Genomic DNA, 25484 nt, shown 5'->3' with positions numbered 1-25484 from the left:
ATACACTTTTAAACATTTTTCTGTTTAATCTTCCACCTAAGAAATAAAAAACATAATGATTTGAATGAGTTCTTACAATGCCCTATTATGGATTTTCCCTCTAGATATCCTCAGGTCATCATCTGATCTCAGTCAGCGGGCTTGGATTCCGCTCAGTATATTCTTACGCTCTGATCTCTTGTTCCATCCGTCACCCTCTCAATGTTTCCTTCTATTGCTCTCTCTTCTACCTTGAATATTTGCTCCTCTCAGATTTGACGAAGGAATTTAATTATAGCAGAGAGAAAAACAGGAAGGAGTGAGTGACAGTGAAGGAAGGAAACAGAGTAATAATGAATGGTCAGTGGCCCTGAGAACAGACAAGGGAAAGATAAGTGTGTTTAAATCAGACCTGGCTGATCTGAAGGAGAGAGAGAGAGAGAGAGAGAGCTGGAACCTTGTTTCATTGGACTGTATATGGATGTAGTTCATTGACCCTGCTACATTGCTTCACTTACAAGTGGAATTCCAGTAAACACTGCAGTTCCCTTGCAGGATCATATGAGACAAATAATCTATGTGCAGAGACCTACTGCATCATCACATCTTACATTTGCATATTCTGTTTACTACCAGAGCTCAGTGAAGTGACCTTAAGCAAGAGTTGTCTTTTTACACTTTTTTCTTATGACTTCCATTTACATTGATTATGTTAGATAGAATAAATCAGCCTCGACTTTGTTTTACACTACGGCTTAGCTCTGTCCTGTTGTTGAGTGCCAACACTCAAAATTTAGGGAGATGGATAAATATTTGTAAATTTGACAATTCAGATCCTAAAATTTATTTCAGAGTGGTACAGGTTTACACTTTAGCATGTATTTGTCCCGTGATAAAATCAACTAAGAGGCACTTCACACTGTGTTAACTCTTGGTGGAAGACAGTGCTGTCTTGTGAGATTCCCCCTGCCTATCTGTTGATGCGTGGATCCTGTTTCTTTTTACTTTATGTCGTGTTTATATAAGTCCGTAGTAGGTCAGTAGAGGAGTACCAACCTATTTTTGCAAGTATGGCTGCACCTGATTTGTCCGTTTGTCAGAAAATTAGTTTTTTCAAATTCTGTTGCTTGTTATTGGGATTTAAATCATCCATGGATTGATATTACATTTTTTTAGACACTTATGCTGCTTTTGTTTAATACAGTTAATTCTCACCTCGCTTTGAATGAGCTTCTAATTTCTGATGAGACTTTGTTTTAAAATTTGTTTGGTTGTACTGGACTGGAGCTGCGGAGCTAAATCCACTTCTCTCCATTCCTCTCTGCCCTTTGTTTACCTCTGATAAAAATACAGACACATCAGAGCAGCAGAACAAATGTAGTTCAGTGTGCCACCACAGATTCACGATGATTACTGAACCCATTCAACAATATGCGAGATCCTGCCATTTTTAAAACTTGGTTTTACTATTTATTATTAAAAGGTAGAACATTGCACTAAAATGTGAGACAAATAGTAAATTCCATAGTGATTCAATACAGGACATAACATTGTATGTATATAAAGGGGTTTGTTTTTCTTGCTCCTCCCATTCTGTTGACATTGCGTAAATTCAGTATTATTGTCCAGTCTAGAATGGCTTTAGATTCTAACGTTTTTACAACTGACATGTTTTTTAAAGTTACCATTTATGTTGAAGGCATAGTTTGCTTTTGAAAATTTTTGCATCTTGCCACCTTGAAAATAGGTTTATTACAAGGAATTTACCCCACTACACAATCAATTTGAACAATATTGATGTGATTTATTATATACTGTAGACAGGCAGTGACTCTGCTATGTGTTTTTATAACTTCCACCTATGCAACAGACTTTCACAATGCAGAATCTATTCACCAACACCTCATATTGTTGCTTGGCTTCGTGTTTCAGTAATTTAATAACTTAACATTTCCATTTCTGCTGTCTTGTACTCCCACATAATATACTGTATGTTGTGACCTGTGATGTTGCTATGCTTATGGAGAAATTTTAATTGACTCACTAATGAGAGTAGACCCATCCCAACACACACACTGCATTTGTTTTCTTTTTTTACATTTTTTTTTAGTTTTGTATTGTTGCTATGGGAAGATGAATCCAACACACAAATTAATGTACTGGCACACACACACCAATTCCTAACCTTTAGCTTCTTATTGTTGCTGTGGAGAAACATTATTCTGTCTGCACACTTATTCTATAGTCTGCATTCTTTGACCTGATGCTATATAAGCGTTGTGTCTTATTCTTTTGCCCTCTTATTCTGATGGTAATTTGACTGCCTGAAAGACCTGGCAAATGATTTTTCTGTTTCATTCAACAAAATACGCTAAAAAGTCATTCCTAGGATTAAAAAAAGCTCTGTGGTGGATTTCCAGGGCTCTGTTGTGGTGTGTGCAGTTGCCTGTCGGCCCCCTGTTCATATGCTAATGAGTTGAAGCTTGATTGTTTCCTCATATTTTAATCTCCTGCACAGTGTTGGGGGAGAGGGGGGCAGCAGATAGAAGTGGGGGTACATGGAAGAGATGAGATGAGAGGAAAAGTGTTGATGGGCTAGGAAAAGAAGAGAGGGCAGAGGCTGTCGGCAGCTGAGGAATGAGGAGGAGGAGGAGGAGGAGGAGGAGAAAGCTGAACCTGAAAGACAGGGATATGAAGTTATGTAGGAGGAGGAGTAAAGCAAAATGTTTGACAAGAGCAGTGAAGATGTGAAGAACATAGGAGGGCAGGATGGAATTATTAATATGCAAGGAAGAGACGATAAGATAAAAAGGGATAGAAGTGCTGTTGAAGATAAGCGGCAGGTAGGAATTTATAGTTCACCTTATAAGGAGACAACCAGAGTTCATTAGCAGTGAAAAGAACTGTAGCTACTGCTGATAGAACCCTACAATATTTAACATTGCTTCATTTCAAAGTTTGAAGGAAGCCACTGACGAACAATGAAACCATCATACTTCTCTTATAAAACCATCACTCATCTGCTGCAGATCATTGTGCATACCGCTGAGTTGAAAAACTGACCAGGGGGCAATGAGAGGAGGAGCGAGAGAGACTTTTTTGAATAAACGAACCTGTCATTTGCATAAATATACATAATAAAAGAGCTTTGTGCAAAGCTTCTCTTCAATATGCATGTTTTCCCCCCTTTTTGTAACTTGCATGCTAGAGGTCATGCAATTAAGAAGGAAGAATGTAGAATATGATTTTTTTTTTATATACTCAGAAAGGTGGAGAGGAAATCATCAGGATGGGTTTTAAAGTATATTGTACTGGAGTGATTATGTTGGATGACAATCAGGAATGTGTGTGTTTTCCTTTTTTTCTTTTTTTGGAAAAAAGGTGCAAGGAGAGCTGCTTCAGTACACAGTTGTTAGAGTTGTTTAGTTACAAGTAAAGACAGAACGAGAACAAAGCTTTCAACCAGCATATACATATAAGTAAACAAAATATACAAAATATTCTCAAGTACAGGAATTGATAGTGGGCTTTTCACCAGAAATTCCCATAACCTCACACATGGTCAGTCACTCAGCTTTGACCGCAAGAACAATAGCTGTGCAATTTAATGCAGATTCCATTCATAAGTTAAACAGCTTGTCTGCAAACTAACACGCTTCCCTCACTGACCTTCTCAAAAAACAACAGCACAGGAATTTGCTGAGAGTTCAGCACCTCACCAAAGTTGCTCTCCATCATCTCCTTATCTCCACCAGGTCAGTGAGCATCAAGTCCAAACTGGATGTTCTCCTAGGATGTTTGTGCAACTTGTTTATGACAGCCCAAGTGTTGTTGATGCTGTTGTTGCTGATGTTAACAAGAGAGATAGAGAGGTAGACAGCTGGAACACGGTGCTCCACTGGGAAGCAACCTAGATGACCTGATCTTCTGAGGAGACAGTGAGACACAGGGTAGGAGTCATTTGGGAAGGGAAGTGGGAGAGTGATGAGAGAAGCGGAGGAGGGGAGAGGTGAGAGATAAACAAGAAGACTGTAGAGAATGAAAGTGGAAGTACATGAAGTGTTATGGTGGCTTGATGAAGAGGGAGAACGCACAAGAAGGCACAAAGTGAGATCAGTTTTAGTGTCAGTGGTTTTATTGCACTTCTAGTTCTGAAATGCTGAAACAGAGGCTTTATATTAGCAAGAGCTCAGCACTGACAGAATGCCTTTTTATAAGATGAGACAAAAGAAACATTCTGAGGAAGATGATTTTACCAGCGTTATTTTTTACTGCATTGCATTACATTTTACATGCAGTTTCAAATGCTGCAAAAATGCTATAAAAACGTTGCAGTTTCCATTTGCATTATTCTTTTGATGAAAATTTAAAAATAGGTCATGCGGAGTATATTCTGATAGGTCAACGTTCTGCATTTTTAATTACGGCTGATCTTTTTTCCTTCTCACTGACCTTACAATGATCTTAAATCTAGGCTGATGCAATTTGCAGACACTCTGGTAAAACATTAAACCCGTGTCTGCAGGTCCTGAACAGCTTAACTAGTCTTAAATCATATTAATTATAGTGGTATTTCCTCCTCAGTGGTATAGTTACATCTTGTTCACCTTGTATGATGTATTTTCGTCCAATGACGAATAACAGCGTGTTGGTGTTGGTATTTTAAACGGACACTGTGTAGTTGTCTTTACTTTTGCAAAACTCAATTATTATTGCACCTCGCATCAGAATATATCCATGGTAGATTGTTTTCTTAGAAATCTGCGCTGCTCATGGAACTGGACTTTGCAGTTGTTTTATTAAATAACCCTTAGGTGCGATACTCTGCAAACTAATAACAAGCTACGCCACCAGCAAACGCATGCTTCAGCTGGACATGTGGAAACCTACAGTATAAGTATCCTATAATGGATATCAATAGACTATTTATAACTCTACAAAGCATTAACTGTACTGTCTCCTCTGCTGGCATTTTCCTTCCTTCCTTTTTCTTTTCTGTGTTTTGATCATAACACACTAAAGAACATCTTCCAATCAAACAAGGCCTGGACATGGCAGTTTAACAATCAGCTTGTTTATGTACATTCCTAAAAAGATGATTTGTTGTCTTTTCAAGGTTTACAGCAGAATAGCCGAGGCTTTATTTAGCTGCTTATGTAATCTTCGAACGCGGAAGGTATATTAGGACCCATGTTTCCATTCTGATGTATTCATGAGCTCTTCCTTAAACCCTTCCGCTGCTGTGTTTAGAGGCTCTGAGAGTAAGAGAGAATCTCAGTGCTGGACCAAAAATAGCCCACATTCTTTCCTCTGTGTTTCAGGAAGCATCCGAATAGGCCGGAACAACCCGCTCTCCCATGTCCCCCTCTTTCCTTTCTGCCATGTCCCATCCTCTTTCCCCTGATCCTTTCTCACTGTTGTCTTCTTCATCCATCCCTCTTTTGCCATTTACATTATCTATCCCTTTCTTTCACCATTTCTGGTGTAACGATCACTGATCAGTGGATAAATTAATAGGAGCAAAATAAATCTGATTTGTTTTGCAACAGCTTTGTTGAAGTTGTTTGGACTTGTGAATTTGTATGTTCGACCCACAAACATGTCATTGACAGGGCTGTTTTGGGGACCAAAACAGAGGACAATATTATAGCTAATTAGCTACAGTATGTTGGACCATCTACTTTAATTTAACTTCCCTCTGTTGAATTATAAACTGCTCCATAAAGGAGGAGTCACTTGCAGTCATGACAGCCAGCAATAGCAAATATTTTAAAATGTTTTCAATAAAATGAATCTACTGTGCCAATTAGCAACTATTATAACAAGTAGGTTAACTCATATTTTGCAAGTAAAGTCACTAGGCTGAGAGTTCTAGTCCCTTCAGTTGGCTAACCACTTAATGAATAAGATTGTGTACAATCATAAAGAGAAAATTCAGGTAGGTGGAGGGTTAAAACCAAGTAAAAAGAAAACAGAGAGCTACTGTGGATGATCAGTGCTGGCATGTTTCCAGCTGGCCATCCCGTTAACATTTAGTTAAAGTAGTTTACTAACTAGCCACGTGAGCAGAACAACAATTCGTTATCAATTCACCATTATCCCACTGATGCTTTGATATCTTAATTGTCACTTTCTTCAAGAAACTTCAAATTCAGAGGTGTGATTGTGTGTGTTTGTGTGTTGATATTGTTTCCAATTCAATTTACAAGCCTGCCTAAATGTGTTGATATATTCACTAAAGAAGGAAAAAACTAAACATTTAATGTTGTTTATTCAGAGAAAGTTCCCTCTTCTATTTGCTTGTCACACTGGTCACAATCTTCAAGAATCTAGAGATTTATCTTAGAGACACATCAGCACTCTCATTAAATATTGTAAAACCAAAAATGCCATGTGTGTGGGATAAAAAGAAAAAATTAATTTCAGCTGCCAATAGTATCTAAGTGGTTGCTGTATGGATTCAGGAAATGCTGCATGTATGATATATAAGTATCCTACCCAGATTTGATTAGTTATGGGTTATAAAAGTATTCAGACTGAATAATAGCTGGATACTGTTGTACTTTGTAAGTGTCAATATTTAATTTTGCAGGTCCTGAACAACGTAATTAATTTTTATTTTTTATTTTATGCCATTTTTTGAAAATGGCATAAAATGGTTTTTAAAAATTGGTTAACCATAACGCTGGGCTCTGAGGCAATCGCTACTATCTAGCAGTTCAGGCAGAACTTACTGACACACTCGTTGCTTGTGCAAACTGCTCTACTTGTACTTTTGTCTAGGTTAGATAGGGGCCTTCTCCCAGCTGCAGGTTTAAGCTTTTCCCATAGATGTTCAGGTGGATTAAGCATAGGCCACTCCATAAAAGCACAATGCTTTTTTATTTTTCATCCAACCTTTGTCCTTTTAGATATTTGGGATTTCAGTGTTTTAAAGGACCCATGACAAGGTTCAAGACACCACGGATGTTTGTTGCCTGTTTCACCGTGAGCTTGTGTTCTTTTCTTTGAAAGCTTCACGTTTCATGTGTAAACACAGAGCTGCTAGCAGAAAGCTTTAAAAGTCCTAATAATATAGAACCTGGGGTCATAGAAACATTAAGTCTGGAGATGGTTTTGTAGCATTTAACTTGGTCAGTGTGTGGCAATTATTTCTTCCTCATCTCCTCAGGCAAATCTCTCCTTTCATTTTCCTTCTTTTGTCCATGTCTAAGTACTCGTAACATGGTCATAGATGCAATGTTTTGTGGCTCAGCCGTGCATGTAATCTATGGAACGTAATGATGGAGTTTGTTTTGTGTGTCACTTTGTGTCGTTGCCTCTGAGCCTTATCCCTACTGTGAGAGCTCCTGCATTTTACTAAGTGTGTCAACACAACCAGCTGAGAGGCAGCCTTCAGTCCACATGCTCATCCTTAAAAGAAAGAAACTGGGAGAAAGCAAGGAAAGGAACAGGGAAAGAGAAAGAAATAGTAGGGGTTTGGTGTGGAAGGATAGAGGTGAAAGAGAAGGTGAAAAGATTGAGCGAAGGTGGAGAAAGCACGAATGCTTAGAGAGAGAGATTTTAGTGTTTCAAAGGATTTCCCTATCACAGTCTCTGACACATTACATACACAGCTCACTATCAGCTCGACCCTGACAGCTGCACAAATTGGCTGAAAGAGGTTCCCTGGGCAAAGGCTTTGATCAGGTGTGTGTGTTGTGTCAGCGAGTGAGAGGACGGAGGGAGATTTTGTACATTGGTGCATACCTGGACATCTGAGTGTGTGTTTGTGAAGAAAGGCTCTTTTCTGCTCCATATCATGGTGGAATGAAATGAATGTACATAGATAAGGTTGATATAGTGTGTGCGTGTTTGTGTGTGTTTAAAATGCTGCTAGAGTAGGACTGTTTCTCTGTATGTGCAGTCATTACATGCGCTGGCATTGTATTTGTAAGCATGCCATCTGTGCAGTGTGTCTTATCCTGAGCATGTTACAGTGTAGCTTTTATTCCAGTGATTTTTCTCTTTTACATTTCAGCCTGGGGTCTATTATTTGTGTGTAATACACTTTCCATCAAAGATGTATCCATGTTATCTTTCAGAGTTGGTCGGTAAACAAACCAATTGTCAAAAGGCTCATATCGAATCCGCCCTAGACACAGTCCAGGCTTTGAAGTAGGAGGTTTTCATTATCATGATCACAGACGCCACATGCAAGCAAACACACGCACTTCTCGGTACAAGTTGTACACTGCCGGGCACTGCACAGCTCCTCGTTTGAAAGTTAGGTTCTTTGCTCTGCATGTCTGATTTCTTGCAGCTCAAAGCCTGTCTTTAATAAGAACCGTTTCAGGAAATAAGAACTAACCTTTCAAGGTAACATCTTATTATTATTTGTTTTATCTAACCCAACTAATACATCTTACAGGGATATAAAACTGCAAAGCCTGCTTTGGGAAGCTTAGAATCACGTTTCATTTCTAACTCACTTAACTGATCAGTGATTACTTTACTCTCAACTAATTCACTAGATTATGACAATTTTAGTACAATTTAGCACCCATTTGCCTTTTCAGTTACAGTAGCTTGCAGACTCAGAGACAGTATTTCCTCAGTGAACACAGTAAGACCTAAATACATGAGTTTTTCGAGGTACTTATTATAAAAGGGAATTTACCACAACCATTAAAATGAAGTATTACTCAGTTTTTTCCATCTCTGCACTTTGTCATGTGTTTGTTCAATTGTATAGGTTCATTCTGGGCTGTTACTATATAGCGCTGGCCTGTAAATGACACTGCTGCACAAACACCATCTTTTATGGCTGCCTGTCTACTGTACATGTGTTAAATCCTGTTAGCGTTGGCTTTTCTGGGAAGCAAACTTCCCTGTGTGTGTGTGTGTGTGTGTGTGTGTGTGTGTGTGTGTGTGTGTGTGTGTGTGTGTGTGTGTGTGTGTGTGTGTGTGTCAGGAGTCGTGTGCTAGTTGAGGGAAGTACAGGTAATGGATTAATATCAGAGCTCTCTCAGGCTCCACATTGCTTTGTGGTGACAACCTGTCATTATCACAAACAGCGGTACATGCACACACACTCAGCAATCGCATGTGTACACACTGCCAAATACAGTGTACATCCCAGCACACACACTTTTCCTTTTTCACCTGTCTCTCTCCCTTCTATCAACTTTGTTTCTCTGTCTCTCGTGCATCATCAGGACCTACGGTTGAAATGGCCTGTGATCATCTCAAACTGCAGCAGGTTCTTGAACTTGTTCCATCCAGTTCCCAACGGTGGGACAGATGCTGCGTAGAGCCAGTGCTGCTGTTTTGCTGAAAACATCAAGGCAGCAGACATAGTGTTTTCAGTGCTTGCTGTCATATGAGCCACTGGGCTTGTTTACTTTCTCCAAACTAAACCTAATAGTTTGCCTAAGGCAGTGGGCAGGCTGGGGTGGGTGTGCACCCTGAACCCATGAGTTCCAAACCCTCATTATTCCTCACACTGGACTTTCTCTCTGCCAGAAACGGTCATCTTATTAAGTCATTTAGTCAGTACTGAGCTGTGTAATTGGACAGTGGAGGCTGATAGGAAACGTTTGAGTAAGTTAGCGGTGATAAAGACCCTAAGCTTGTATTGAACACAATACGCTGGATTTCTGCACCCAATAAATATGCCTAATGCTGTGCTTTTTGGTTAGAGAAGTAGTATCAAAATGTTACATGATATATATGATGGAGGTTTATTCCATTGTTTTTAATTAAGCTTCTGATATCAGAATGAGCTTTCTAGACAATTTGTGGTGCTTTTACACTTCACTGATTTGTCTGTGGTCATGTCTGTAGTCTCCAAACTTGATGGTGACAATGCTTTAATAGTTATGTTTACTGCATTGTCATTAAAGCCAGTTTAAGGCTGAATAAGTTACTGCTGAGATGCAGCACAGCCTGTTATTATTATTGCCACAAGCTCTTCCAGTAAAGCTTGGTACCATCATGATCATCAGAAGCACTACTAATTACACATATCCTGCTTCCTTAATTGGATGTTCTTCCCGTTGAATCAAGTTATTGCAGCGGAACTTGATGCAGGAAGAGATTTGGTAGAAAGCTGTTTTGTTCAATGAATAGGACAAAGAGAGAGAGCTTGAATATAACAGATTTGTCATTATTGTGATGCAAAAAATAGGAAAAAGTATAACTTTGTTAAGTGGACTTCCCGTGTCTTTTCTCTGTCTTTACAGCAGTCATATGCTCCTCCCCCGCCACCCATGGCTCCACCTAGCCCGGGCACAACAGGAGGAGGAGGTGGTGGAGGTGGAGGAGGAGGTCAAGGAGGAGGTCTAGTGGAGCAACTTAGTAAGACCAACCTCTACATCAGAGGCCTACCACCGGCCACCACCGACCAGGACCTCATCAAACTCTGCCAGCCGTGAGTTCTGTTCTATTCTACTGGCTCTCCATTGATCTGCAAATACATTTAACAGCATCCCTCAGTATTGCTGAGTTTATTTAATTCCTGTGTCCAACAGCAGCTTCTTATGTAACGAGTATAAACAGTTTGCTCTTGGCCTCAGTGTTCCTCCTCTGTGCTTCCTCAGAGGAAAAAACACAACTCAAATGGGCCTAACCCATCCGCTCCCTTCTGTACTAGGTCACCCCCCAAACCCGGCCTCTCACACACACACACACACACACACACACACACAAACACACACACACACACACACACACACAGGGACAGACACATACATCATTTTGTTCCCTGGCAGTGGTTTTAAACCTCATATTTTCCTGTGTCGGCATTATGATGATGGTGAAGATTACGTTTTCGCAGCATTTAACACTAAGAAGTGATGCCATCATAGTTCTATATGTGGTGACTTTGGCAATTCATTATTTCACAATATTTTTAAGATGATTTACTAAGTTATGTTCATGATCCAAGCTAAATTAGACAACCCAAATCCTCTTTATAGTGGTTAACAGCGTGTGTTCACACCTAAAAGAAGCTCAAACCTCAAACAGATTAATGAACTAATTCACATTCTTAGGCCACAATTTTGAATGTCAAAGATTTAAGTTCACAGACACAAAAATGAACTAGTTAATGATGATTTCACTGATGTCATGGCCTAGAAAATGCCATTTCTGTGAAATACTGGGTGGGTGGTACAGGGAGCTCTTAGCACTTCCAAAACATAATTGACCCTTGCTCTGTACAGTCTCTGAATGTCTTAGAGAAACATCAAATAAACTATGGCAGAGAGGCAGGATGAGCTGACAGAGTAGAGGGATATGAACAGTGCTTGTGTTCACACTATTCAGGTGCAAAACGATATGTTTAGTTCATTGTTCCCTAAAAAAAATAAGCATTTTTATGCACAAAACTGTTAAGAGAATATAGAAAAATTCATAATATAACAAATGCTTTTTCAAAGCTTGTTTTTTGTTGTTTGATTGGTTATTAATCCAGAATGTGATTTAGCTCATTCCTATGTGCTGTAGGGCCACAAGATTAATACTGGTGGTCTTAATAATGTCATGGGGGGCCAGTATGGCCACTTGAGTAGTCTGTGGCTACATAGCAAACCGTAAAGATGCATAACGTTATATACTGCAGTGCTAAAAGTACTATCAGAATTTCTACTCTTTACTTTAAATACAAAAGTAAATGTACTCCAATAAGAAAACATTGTACGGTGGCAAGAAAACATATGTGACCTTTTGGATTTTCATGGTTTTCTGCATTAATTTGTCATAAAATGTGATCTGATCTTCATCTAAGTCAAGGGTATTGAAAAATATAAGGTGCCTAAAATAATAACACAAAATAATTCTGATCTCTTATGTCTTTATTGAACACACTCATTAATCAGTAAAAATTCAAAACATCCAAAACCCTTGGAATTTATAACTGCTTGACCCCCCCCTTGGCAGGAATTCCCCTTAACCTGGCACTTCCTGTAGCTGTGGATCAGATCAGCACATCGTTTAAGAGGAATTTTAGCCCATTCTTGCTGGCGGGACTGTTTTAGCTCTGTCCTTTTCTTGGATGTCTCAAGTGTCTGGCTCTCTTCAAGTCATTCCATAGCATCTCTATTGGATCGAGGTCTGGGCTCTGACTTGAGTTTCATCAGTTCAAAAAACAATTTGCCAATAATGCTGTGGAGTGTTAATGTGCTGTTTCGCAAACTTCAGGCGTGTATTATTTAGTAAGCAGCGGCTTCCTTTGTGGTGTCCCCTCATAGACACCCTGCTTGTTCAATGTTTAAGTAATGTAGTCTCCTGAACACAGCCATTCAAAAGATGCCTTCAAATGTTTGGCTGTCACTCTGCGTTGTTTCTTTGACTCACTCATAAGTCTTTTTTGTGCTCTTGCAGTCATTTTGACTGGGCGCCCACTTTTTGGTGGATTCCCAAAGTGTCTCCATTTGTAGACTGATTGCTTAACTGTAGATGAATTTCTGAAGTCTCCCTTTCCAGCTTTATGTAAATAAGCAATTCTTGATCAAAGGTCCTCTGAAAACTCTTCTTGGTGAGGCATGGCACACATAAGCCTATTCTTCATGTGAGCAAACTCAAAAAGTTTGAGTGTTTTTTTAACAGTCAAAGTAGCTCTAGACCACACACTCAAACTCATTTTCTTAACAAGACCCCAGGTATGCTAACACCTGTCTCCAATTAGCTTTTTTGAGGTCATTAACTCAAGGGTTCCCATACTTTTTCCACTAGCACTAAGAGATTCTTACGGTTGTTCACAATAAAGACATGAAAGATTAGAAATTTTTGTGTTATTATTTTAGGCTCATTATATTTGTCAATATTCTTGACTTAGATGAATATCAGATCACATTTTAGAACAAATGAACCATGAAACTATGAAATTCCAAAAGGTTCACATACTTGTTGCCACTGTTATTTAAATAGTACAGTTTTGGTAAAATCCCTGTTGGAAAATGTGGAGCAAATTTTAATGAGTTCATGGGCTGTCAGGTGGCAGGATAACACATAATAATACATCAGTGTTTGTTAGTTCATAATTTTTAAATAAAAACAAATATCATATATAATAAAACCACCAGCTGGTGTTAATGCTGAGTAACCGGTGTATTTCTAATGTCTCTCTCTACATGCTTTGGACATAATTTGGTCCAAAGTCTAGCATTTCTTTATCTTTTTACCATGTACAATGGTAACATTTAAAAAAAGAAATAGTGTACACGGAGGTGGGATTGTCCAGACCAGACTATTCCAGTCTCTCCCATTCAGCTACCACAGTATCAGCTCCTGATTGTCTCATTCATTGAGGCAGCTACACACTGAGCACTGACTGAAGCTGCACCTCTAGTCTTCTGCAGTTCTGTTTGGGTGCTCATTGCCTCACTATCAGTCGATGGGGTGACATTGTTTGCTTCTGCCCTCAGTCTGTCCCTCTCACTATGTCTTTATAGTATTTTCTCTTCTTAATACTCCAGCTCATACAAGTATGGTTCTATGAATCCATCACATTCGACAATCATCAGACTGTGTCCCAGATAAAGCTTTAGACTGAAGTCCACAGCATGACTGAGAATGCATATTGGTTTCTGGTTGTAGATATGCTATTTTGCCCATCAGTTTTATAATGAAGAAACATTTCCTGAAGTGTAAATGAGTACCCAGGTTTCCTCCGGATACTCTGGTTTTCTCCCACTGTACAAAAACATGCATGTTAGGTTAATGGGTGAATGTCAAATGCCCGTAGGTGTAAATGTGAGTGGGAATGGTTGTTTGTCTACGTGCCCATGTGTTGGTGGCCTGTTGGTGGCTGGTGACCTGTCCAGGATGTATCCCGCCTATTGCCCGATGACAGCTGGGATCGGCTCCAGCCCCTTATCTGAAGATAAGGATTGTAAATCCCATCTAAATGTCTAAATGATTTAAGTGTCTTTACAAATAAAATATAAAGACTGTAATATGCATCCACATGCTCCATACTTTGCCCTTCTGTGTGTCAGCTGCAGTTCAAGCCTGTTGTATTTCAGCCTAGCCCTGGAGGCATTCTGGAGGAACAGGGTAAAAAATGGGGGCCAATAAAAGTTTCATTAGGCCCAGTCAGTGTGCCAAGTGGCCAGTAACATTTAGGAAAGGTCAGTGGGCTCTTGGGCAGCAGTCGTGAGTTTCCAACTCTCTCCAGCGTTTGGAAATAGGCTGATTGACAGTTTCCTGTCATTCACTGACATGACATCCACGCATGCGCACACACAAACACACACTCCAAAAGGTATTTCATTCATGCACACAGTTAACAATGAATAACAGAAGGGCAGTCCCTTGACACTCACACACACATACACACAGTCTTTCAACTCAATGTCATCTTCATCCTTATTGTTACTGAGTATGGCTTTTTTGTGTGCCAACCCACCCAGCAGCACCATCCTCTCCTTTCTTGTTCTGTCGTCCTCCTTGTTTCCTCCTTCCTCTCTTCCCTGCCCCCCTGCCCCCCTGCCCCCCTCTCTTTACCCCTCCCTCCATGCCACTCTCTTTCTGTCTCTGAGCCAGTTCTCAGAGTGTCAGTGAAAAGTGCTGTTGTCAGCTGACATTTCCAATCACTCCCCCGGTCGCCCAAACTATGGACACACTTTTAACGTCTGGGGACAGAGCAGAACGTGAGCAGAATCCAAAGCAGAGCACAAGGGCAATCTCTCTCTCAGTCACTCACCCACTTTCAGTCTCATGCTTGCCACTGATTAACTACTATCTATCTATCCATCCATCTATCCATCCATCCATCCATCCATCCATCCGTCATCCAGTGTGAGGGTCGAGAGCCTTTAACCCCTCAAGCTCACTGTAGGAAGTAATGACAATATAAAACTAAAGAAGATTCTAAAATGCTAAATAACTTTAGTGTCTCATTAATCACCTGCATTAATAAAGACTGAAATACTCTAAAACCTGTAAAATGGCTCACAGAGACTTGGAAATATTCACTTTAATAGAAATTATTGAAATATTATATTAAAATATTCCTTTGACATGAGATGTATTACCTAATACTTTAAAGACAGATTCAAATGTTGATAATCATACCATTTTGTGGGGAAAAATTCTAATTTATTTTAAGTAATACTTTTTGTATAATTTTAATAGCCGTTGCATGCAAAGTTTGTGGTTGCCAGGGCCCACATGTCAAGATAGAAAACAATGATGCAGTGCCCTGTACTTATTTACCATCTCATTGTGATTATAGTATGGTTGGCAAAAGTGGGAGTTTATCCTTGATCTTGGAAACAAGATTTTTTTTAGTTACATTTAATCCTATCACACAATCATCAGCTTATGGAATTTGTTTTGGATTGTTTTGTCATGGATTTGTAGATGTACCTAAATATAATTTTTTTTCTGAGCTCTCTAAAGCAAAGCATAACACAAAGGAGTTTTTAAAAATCATAACATTTTTCATTAAATTAAGCAAAAGGTTCTGAACACCCACACAGGTGTTTTCACTTATTGCGGCTGATTAGGCCTCTGCTCATGCTGTAAGTGGGCAAAGTTATGCTGGGAATTCACCCAAATCAATTCACTAATAAAAATGATAAGTGCTATTTGTCTCAACTTCACAGGAGCAACAAAACTATATGTGAAGCACATGCTGATCAAATATAGTCTACAGTTGCCAGCACAATCCCAAGTGAGTTTTACTTTACCTACATAAGTGTACTTTGTAAGGTGTGGGTTAAAATAACTGTAATAACAGCACTGACAATGGGTATGAAAGGGGAAATGAACAGCAGTGTCCAATATCTACTCTTTATACTAGTGTCAGTATCACCTGAGGATTTGCTTGAGAGGTTGCCCTTGAGGCGACAATAGTTCCGGTGACGTGTACCCTCTGGTTTAATAGTAGTCTAGTTTATCCTTTGTGAAGCATTATTATGGGAGTAATGACAATTGACGACAACCGTTTAAAGGGCTGATGACATTAAAAGCAAGTGGACTCCGGCATTGCGCAAGTTTCCTGGGGAGAATCTCAAGCAGTTGCAAATTAGTGCGTACAGCAAAAAAACCCAGTAAAGCTGCCAGCGTGCGTCATTAGAAGTGCTTGCTGAAAGACATTCAGGAACCCTACACCTTTTCAATGTTGGAGCGGAAGGGGACCGTGTCCAAAAGTGTCTAACTTTTCTGAACTAACAGTCCAACTTTTACACCCACTGCACACAGGAATTGGCTACCTCTGTGGGCTTGAATTTTCCTCTCCAGCTCTCCTTTGTCATCCTTTGATCAACAATTTTCATCACTTTATGGCAGATTTATCCCCATTTAAACCATAACTGGGTCTCTCCCCTCTCTCTGATTACCTGCTTCTCACCGCACTTTCAAGTATAGTCATTTGGACGAGCTATAAACACTTTCCTCACCCTTAAGGTGTTGTTGTTCAATTACATCTATTTTTCATTTTAAATTGAATTTCAATTGAAAACAAAGATTGAAACAAAGATTCTATATCTAGATTCTATCTATGGTGTAAATGGAGAAGATGGAGAAGAGTTATGGTCAGGGATGTAGACATACATTTAGATGTAAGAAGTTTGCCCCTAGAAAAATTTCTGGTCATAATAATTTACCCACTATTATTGTTGCTACTGCTATAATACCAGCTTCTTGGTGAACAACCAATCCAAGATGCCTTGGAGCTCCTGATTTTAACGCGCAGAAAAGTCCTTTTTAGCAGATAAACTTAATGTTTCAGTGACACTGAGCCTTCTAAATTCACAGCCTTTTCATCATGGAAGTCCTCGATGACTTCATTTCTTTATAGCCCCTGAAGATTTGAAACTTCATATGGGGAATGTATTCAAAGATTTCTGAAGCACTGCACTCTCTCAGTCCTCCCTCTGTGTTTGTCTGTTGGAGAGTAAGTGGCAGACTGGGGAAAAATGTGGGAAATGCAAAAGAAAAGACACCTGTATAATATGCCTAATTAGGAGCTACCACTTGCTGTGGCCAACCTGTGTGTGCACTCATATATGCACACATTCAAACACACACAAAGCCTCATACACATAACACACAACCATCAAGAATGTGCAAATATACAATGTCAAGAAATACTCTGGAAACACCTAATGATTTCTATCATCTTTCTATTATCACTTGAAGCATATTTGAGCACAGAATAATGATAATCGAATGTGCATGTTAAACTTTCCTTTCACCAAAAAATGCCCTTTGCAGCAGTAACTTTGGACAAATCTGTGGCATTCTACTGATCAGTTTTAGCAGCTATTCAGGTGTGATTTCCCTTCCAGGGCTGAATTCTTGGGCTAGCTTTTTCCACACCAGCTAGATGGGGTTCAAATCTGGTGTTTTGGCTGGCCGAGCCATTAAAGACATATTCCAGCAACTGCTTTCTTCTCCATATAAGTTTTTCACAACCTGGAAGGCTGCTTTGGGTCATTGCCTTGTTAAAAAAAAGAATATGTTATCCACAATCACTCAATGCCCAGAGGGAAAGGCATGTGTGTTCAGTATGGAGTGATATCCATGCTGATTGATGCAGATCACCCACTCTGCCATTACCAAAGCATCCCCAGGTCACCATGTTTCCACCTCCATGCCTCACTGATGGTGTTAGGCACCTATCATCTTTTCTTGAGCTGTGCATCTGACACATGTGCTTTGCTTGGATGCAAACACCTTTGCTAATCAGTCCACAAGACTTTCCAGTCATCCAAAGCCCAGTTTGTGCATCTTGGCTCACTGCAACCTTTTCTCGTGATTTGCCAGCCTTAGTAGGGAATTTTGGCAACTTTGCCTTTTGCCAATGACAGTGTCGGTACAGGTTTTTAATTTAATGATGCAGCCAATCCAGAAGTAGTGAGGTGTCTGTTTTTCAAGTAAGACACTGGTAAGTATTTGTCTTTTGGGCCAACGTCTGCAAAAACTGAACGCCACGGATTTGACAGGCAGTTTGTGCTGAATTTAAAGTTTACTAAGAAAATTAGGTTTGACTATTATTCTGTGCTTCGATATGCTTAAAAATGAATTGTTTTCAAATGTTTTGTGTTTCTAAACCTTTTCCTGACACTATGCATATATACAGTATAATGTGTATACATATATATATGGAGATGTAAAAGTTATGTGTGTGTGTAGTTTATGTGTGTATATGTTATTCAGCAGACACTTAGATGGTAGCATCCATAGGTTGACAGTGCACAAAACAATGAAACTACAGATCGGATGCTGTGAGGGGCCTCTGAGGACTGTCATTAACGCTTCACACGAACAGACACACAGAAACTTTTTTTTTTTCTTCGTGTTGACATTCCTCCTTAAATCTCAACAGTCAGGTAAATACTTTCATTTTCAGTTTTCTTTTCTGTTTGTTTTGCAACTCTTATTGAAAAACTCTAAACTTTAGTCAAGGCAAATGTTCTAAGGAGTTTCCATATGTTGAAGAAGACAAGTACCTAGTCCTAAAAGGTTTGTCATGGGGAAAGTCAGACTGTCAGACTGACTTACCACCAACACAACTATGGAAAGGCATTCTTCTCTTTTGGTACTGTTTCATGGAGCTTTGGAGTATTTGTATGAAGTCAAGAATACAGAGATTTTTTTTAGCTAGGGTGTGGTGAGTAGTCTATAACTCACGATACACAGAAAAATAGTCTCGAAGTAGCCTACTTCTAATCTTTGTTTTTAATATGTTATATATTGCATTTTGGTCTTGTTAAGTGTTTTATGTTATATGTAGGATAATTAATAAAAAAATATAGTCATAATAATAATAACAATAATAACTAATCAGTCAATCAATCTACGTACATACAAAAATTGTATTAAAATTCTCTACCAAAGACAATAATTCCAATCTCTATGGGTTTATTGGTTAGCAGCTGTGTGAGGCAAACCACGAGTGATAATTATTGTGGCTCAAACAGGAATGTACGTAAAGATGGTGGGCTGACACTGACACTGTATGATGGTGGAACAGGAAGATTTAAACTGTTAATCAAAAAAAATATATACCGATTTACAGATTTTTTTCTAAATAGCTTTTGCTCGTTTTTGGAAACATCACTCAAAACCTCACATGAATTTATCCACATACTTTAGTTTATGAATAGTACCATTGTGTAAGTACAGGTTCTCAAAATGTTTAGCAGTTTTCTCAGTAGGAGAATGAAGCACTTTATTTTCCTTTTACATTTCAATTCAAGAGGAAAAAATAAAAAGCATTGGCACAGCACAGGACATTACAGTAAATGTGGTCCGTGTTCTGATTGTGTGTCTATTGGTGTTGTAATCATAAATTGCTTTGTAATAAATGTGGGAGACCCCCCATAAATTAAGTTACATTTTAACCTGACAACCAAATTTTAGCAGATTTTACTCTATACAGTACATGGGCACTTTGAATAGTTTTCACCCCTATTCACTTCTCGCATAAGTTTCTGCATTTTAAAATTAAAAAAAAAAAGATACATAGTTCTAAAGGTGATAAGGTTACAGCACTAGAGATCTTCATGATCATTTTGTCAAGCTTGTTGGAAAATTCTCGTGATGAACATCCAGTGGAAACAAATCACGTACTCTGGGTCAAGTGCAGGGCGATGTTATTTCACAAGCGCCAGGCCTCTGCTGGAACCAATGAAACGCTTCCAGTTGGAACCTGAACACAGAACAGGACATTCTGCATGCTCTTCTCAAACTCCTTTCTTTGTCATTTGATCTAATATCAATACTTTCCATTTCTCCACCACAATCGCACATTGTTGTAGCTGTCTGGATAAAATGGAACTTTAGCACTGGGTCAAATCCAGAGTGAGACACTATTTTGGATGTGCTGTGTTGTTGTAATTTGACATTTCCCTAAGGCCGTGGCGTCATCCTTCTCTCCTCTCCCCACCTCTCCTCCTCTTATTTTGTTTTTCAGTCCAGCTAAATTGTGTTACTAGAGAAAAAACATGTGGATTTATACGTCACACACTTTGATGTGTTGATAACAAACCCACACAAAAACCCAGTCACACGTTAAACTTACATATGCTGTATTTGTTTTCCACTTTCTGAAAAAAAAACACGTATTATTTCAAGAATTCATAATGTGTCAAGCCAGATACCTCTCTCTTTATCTTCTGCTCTCTCACTTTCTCTTTCTTTTTCACAAACATATACACACATACAAATGAACACACAGTCTGGAAATGTTTCACTTTTCTGCCGGGAAGATCAACCTGCCAAAACACCAACGGTGCATGAGATCTTTGTCATGCATTCATATTCACTCCTCAAACACAGGTAACTGCAAGGATTTGCACCCACACATACATTTGTGTGCTCAAACGTGTCCAGGCGCACACACGCACATGCACTCTAGGTGTTTACGCGGGCAAACACACACACACACAAGTTAGAATCACACAGAGGCAAAAGTAAACAAAGAGCTGGTTATTGCCAGATGGTGTGTGTGCAATGTGTGTGATTACTGCTTTGGTGTTTTGATCTGTGATGTTGCCTTGCATCTGCGTCTGCAGTGTGTTTGCATCTGCTGTGTGTTTGTCTTTGCGTATATGTGTGGGCGATTAGTCCTGCCTTGTTTTTCACGTCTGCAGCCATTGGATTGCTCCCCAAACCGCAGGCTAAAGACCTTGTTTTTCATCAGCAATGACTTTGTAAAAAAACATCTAGACAAACAAATCAGATTTGACTTCAGCCTGTCACAATCTCTAGATTTATAAATACCTTAAAAATACCATAAATTGCTGGAAAATGTTTGAAAATTGTGCAATGTTCTAAAAAACGGGAGTGATTTTTTCTCTTCCAATTTTGAGATCATATGCTGCTCAGCTGTCGTGTTATGTGTGATAGCAGCCTTTTTAAGTCTTTTTTCTGTCTTTATTTCTAAAGTCTCCTGTCCCAATAGAATTTGATGTGAGGCTGTCAGGCGAGCTAGTCTCTGTTCTCTTCTTCTCACTGACGGAAGCAGTTGGCTGACAGAGGCTCTCCTGATGGTGACAACTAAATGATCTCTTCTTTATTAAACACCTCTTACTATCTCTCCATCGCTCCCTGACTATCTGGCTCCCTCCCCGCCTTCAATGTCTCTTTTTATCGTTTAACTGACTGCTCTCCCTCTCCTCATCTATTCATTATTCCTCAGAGTATCTCCCTTTTTTTCCCTTGCATTTTTTAACCCTCTCTGCGCATAACTTTCTACATTGTATGTAAGCCTATTGTATTTGCCTCCTTCCTGGCATCCATTTTTTTTCTTCTTTTTCACTCTAAAAGGGAAGAGGGAATATACCTCCATCCCTCACCTCAGGCCATCAGCCAGTCAGCTAGCTAGTCAATCTATCAGTCTGTTTTAAAGTCACTCGGCCAGCCAGTCAGTTGTTGTGCAGCAGTGTTAAAACATTAATTAAAAAGTCTCATCCACTGAGCCAGGCAGTGATCCTGGCTGATTTCTGCGATACAAGCTTTCTGTTTCAATCTCTCTCGTCTCATACCTTCTCAGCCTATTTCTCTGTATTTTTTTTTTGTCAGTTTCTTGTTCCCCTCTTTTTCAGGAGAACTGAAAGACAGGGCTGATAAGGAACATTATTAACTTCTTTCTGAGAACAGAGAGCAAGAGAATAGAAGTAGGATGAAAGTAAAAATAAAGAAAGAAGACAAAGAGAGAGGCAAAGGCGTCAAACTTAGGAATGAGTAAGGTAGCAAAATGGACAGAAGACTTTCAAAGTTGGCAGAGAGAACAGAGTTAGATAGAGGTATGGAGGTTGTCTGTCTCTTATATTTCTTATAGGGCCTTCTTGCGGATTGGGTGCCATACTGCTGTCTGGTTATTATCATCATTTATGAGACCGTAGTGGCTGTATTCTGAGGCCTGTGGTTGGAATTTAAAACAAATGAAGACAGACTGGAAAGATAGAAGCACATATAGAAAATGTAACTGTGATGAGGTAGATTCTCTTGTGGACATCCCAAGAAGTTGTGGCAGTATTGTACTTTGTTCAATTTTGTGTGTCCTTTTTAGTGTAACTAAGCTTTTTAGTTTCAAACTTGAACCCAACCCTGTGAAAGCATATTGAAGTTGAACCAAAAACATAATTCCCAAGATTTCATTTCTTGTCGGTATGAACATTGTTTAAAATACAATTTAAATACTGCCAATATCTGAAGAAATAAAGTAAGATAGTATTCAGTTTACAATGTTCACCATTGTGGTCTTTTTAGCATGGTTTGCAGGACATATAATAAGTCAAACTTTTCGTCCTGTTCATAAAAAAACTGATGCATGCAGTTAGATTTCAGATCATATAATTCTAAAAACATTTCCAGATTATCAGAGAAAGCTCATTTCTCTGACTAACATTAAATGCATATTAACAAATAGTCACAAAACCTGCATGGATAGCAATATATTTATGCAAGAGCCCTATAAGTCACCATATATTAACCTATATACTTAATTACTAGCATATTCCTTACATCCTGCTGAATTTAATGCAGTCTAATAAAACATTCACTAGCACTACTAGTAATGCCCCCTCTTTGTGCATTTTGATACATTTAAATACATAGTCCAGATCCAGGACTCAAGATGCAGAGAGGTAAACTTTACCTTTTGATTTTCACAGTCAGGTTAAAGGTGTAAAGGGTACTGGTGGGGTTAGAGATGTTAGGGTTAAATCTGTAAAGGTGTGGTTTAAAAAACTAAGTAAACCTTCAGTAAGAGGTAGACAATTTGCCAAGACAAAGGTAAAAATAGGGCAGGCTGAGGCAAAGGCAGTCAGAGAAGGAATCAAAACACACAGACAGCTTAGGGGGGTGGATGTTAAACAGTTTCAGTATTGGGCAAACACAAGGGTAAGGCAGGCTGGTATAGTGTATATACTCAGTGATTATCAGCAGTTTGTGATCTGTCGTTTGGAAGAAAATGACAATGTTAAGACCTAATGTCTTAATAGTCTCACAATCATTTCCAACTGCCTGAACTAATATCTGTCACTTCTGTGTTACAAGGTTCATGTTCTAACAGATGTACTTGTTGTCTCAGAGTGTTAGAGCCCACATGGGCATAAAAGAAGGTAAATTACACCCACACGTGTGCAGCTAAGACACTGCCTGTTGCCAAAGCTTTTTGCCTATAGTGTAGTACAGTGTATAATACACCTCTCCTTAGAAAATCATATTCTTAGAAGTTTCACAAGCCATTAAGTCACTACAGGAAGAGCAGCTGATCCTTTTTTATATATTTCTCTGGTGGAGACCACAGATTGAGAAGGTATAGTGCAAAGAGTCTTGCTTCTTTCTATGTAATAAGAAAAAAAGACAAGGTTGCATCAACATATTCTATAAAATCATGCCAACCGGTAGGGTAGTGTGTCATCTGCAACACTGCACGTTTTGAGAATCTAGTTCTTTCTTTACATAAATAGAATAGTAACTTAAGGTATGAAAAATACTGTTCTCGTCAGCGGTTCTCTATAAATGGTTGTCAGATGTACAGCATATTACCAGAAACAAAAACCTGATAGCGTATGCATTATTGTCCAAACTTGTTATGAATCCAAAGCGAGTTTCTATTAAAGCCCTGCACATTAGAAATCCATCACTGATTTATCTCCTTTAAAATAGGATGTGGTCAAAAATGGTTTTGTTATATCAAGTTGTGTTGTAAAAACTCAGACTCAGGCTTACAAAATCAGGGCCAAAACTTGAACTCATTAATATCCCATGAGACTGTTGATAGAACTGCTTATGAAACTGAAAGAAGTTAAACAGTTTTGTCAGAATAAAATGAAGTATTTCCATCAAAGCTCTTTGGATAAAAGTGCTATGTAAGCAGAACATTTACAAACAAAAGTTCAAGGACCTTTCATTGCTCAAGATCTACTGTCCAGGGACTTTCCCGGGGTTAGAAATTTCTCCAATGCATTGAGATTTTTGTTTCCATAACAGGTCCCAAGCCTAAGAAGATTAGCTTATTTGGCAGCGTTAATAGTGTTAAGTGAGATAGTTGCCTTCTATGTCATCTGTGCATGTGTGTCTGCTGGAGAAAATGATAACAGAGCCTGGACTCTAATGCTTATAACATATCTTCAGCAGCTTTATGAAATGCAATGGCTTGCAATGTTCAGTGCTGAACTTTATGGTTGTGCTATAGTTGTCAGGGCCTTATTATTCTCTATGAATTTTTGTACACGATTTTGTAGCCATCCATTGTTTAGTGGATCGCTTATATTCAGTACTTATATTTGATTCTGGAACAAAGTGGTGTATTAACAGTCCCCTAAAGCCAAGGCTACCAGTGCATTAGACTCAGATTGCTAACATTCAACTATCTAACGTTGCCCCAGGTAGTAAAAAGCAAAACACATTTAACGGCTAACCAGAATGTTTCATTGTTATTTCTTACAGATATGGAAAGATTGTGTCCACAAAGGCCATCCTGGACAAGAACACCAATCAGTGCAAAGGTGAGTGAGCCTCTATTGACTTTATCCACTACAGTTATCTCTTGCCTTGCAAAGTCACTCTAGATGTCACAAGCGCCGTTTTTGATTTGAGTCTGGAAAATATCAATTGAGAATTGATTGAACTTGGCAGCTTAAAGGCAGAGCAATCAGTGCACTATGGGGAGTGGTTTTCCTTTTATGTATTCCTCACTCATGTACTTTTTTTTCATTTCCAATTTCTCAATACCTATACGTTTTCACAGTGGGTTAAAATGTCTGTCAACACAGTGTGACACCCTATTAGAATAAATTACTTACAGTTACATGTAATTACACTTCATACAACACAATAACATTGACCTCCATAATGACCATGTCATCATTTAATCAATCTGAATGAAAGAACTTTTTTTGTTTCTCTGTGATGATGATTCCAGGATTTCACTCTAATGATACAGTACTCAGTGAGTTAAGCGGCTTTTGAAAATAAGATGTTGGTATTTCTGTCATTGGCCAAATCAAAGTGGAGAACACCATAGTATTGCTACAATGTGTTTCAAATAGTCTCTGTGGTGAACAAGGCTCACTCAAGTGTCTTCTGATGAGAGTCTGCTAGATTGCTGGAGTGGTTTGAACAAAGCACTAATCAATATGATTGTAGTCTGTTTTTGAAGAGGCACACATGAGCATGTGTTCAGCATGATTGCTGCTCATCTGCCAGGCCTCCACTCAAAGGTTTTCTGACATGGTTCAGGACAACAGTACAAATGCCCTGTAATCAGCATATGAGATTCAATATGTGCGGGTGAAGGAAACAGTCTGATTGATACTGATGGAAGAGATGTTAATGCATATTCTAAGACTTCATCTGCTCTGATTAGTTAAACTTAAATACTTTTGAGTAAATGATTGCTGTCCTGCCTGCCCTAACTTTATAATGGGAAAACCAAACCTCAGTGAATTTCCCCCCTAAAAAAGCTTTTTACTTCAGTTATTATCTCTGATCTCTGTAATTGGGCAGGTATATAAATCTTACAGACTTCATCATTCCAGTACCTGCTTTGGCATCATATA

General features: G+C 38.9%; 1 protein-coding gene across 8 annotated transcripts in view; it reads left to right on the top strand.

Annotated features, from left to right (window-relative positions):
* Positions 1 to 25484, top strand: part of LOC137129937 (RNA-binding motif, single-stranded-interacting protein 3-like) — a 168059-nt gene that overhangs the window by 74218 nt on the left and 68357 nt on the right. For 5 of the 8 annotated variants that reach the window (XM_067509407.1, XM_067509408.1, XM_067509406.1 and 2 more), the window contains 2 exons: positions 10203 to 10390; positions 24373 to 24431. In XM_067509407.1, the coding sequence (XP_067365508.1) occupies positions 10203 to 10390; positions 24373 to 24431 (247 nt within the window). Of the gene's footprint in view, positions 1 to 2697; positions 2823 to 8194; positions 8338 to 10202; positions 10391 to 24372; positions 24432 to 25484 lie in introns of those variants that run through there. The other 3 variants (XM_067509401.1, XM_067509403.1, XM_067509409.1) reach the window with 2 other exon arrangements.

This window comes from Channa argus, chromosome 7, assembly GCF_033026475.1.
Source record: "Channa argus isolate prfri chromosome 7, Channa argus male v1.0, whole genome shotgun sequence".
Lineage (NCBI taxonomy): Eukaryota > Metazoa > Chordata > Actinopteri > Anabantiformes > Channidae > Channa > Channa argus.
Note: the sequence above shows the minus strand (reverse complement) of the source record. Positions and strands in the feature narration are given on the sequence as shown.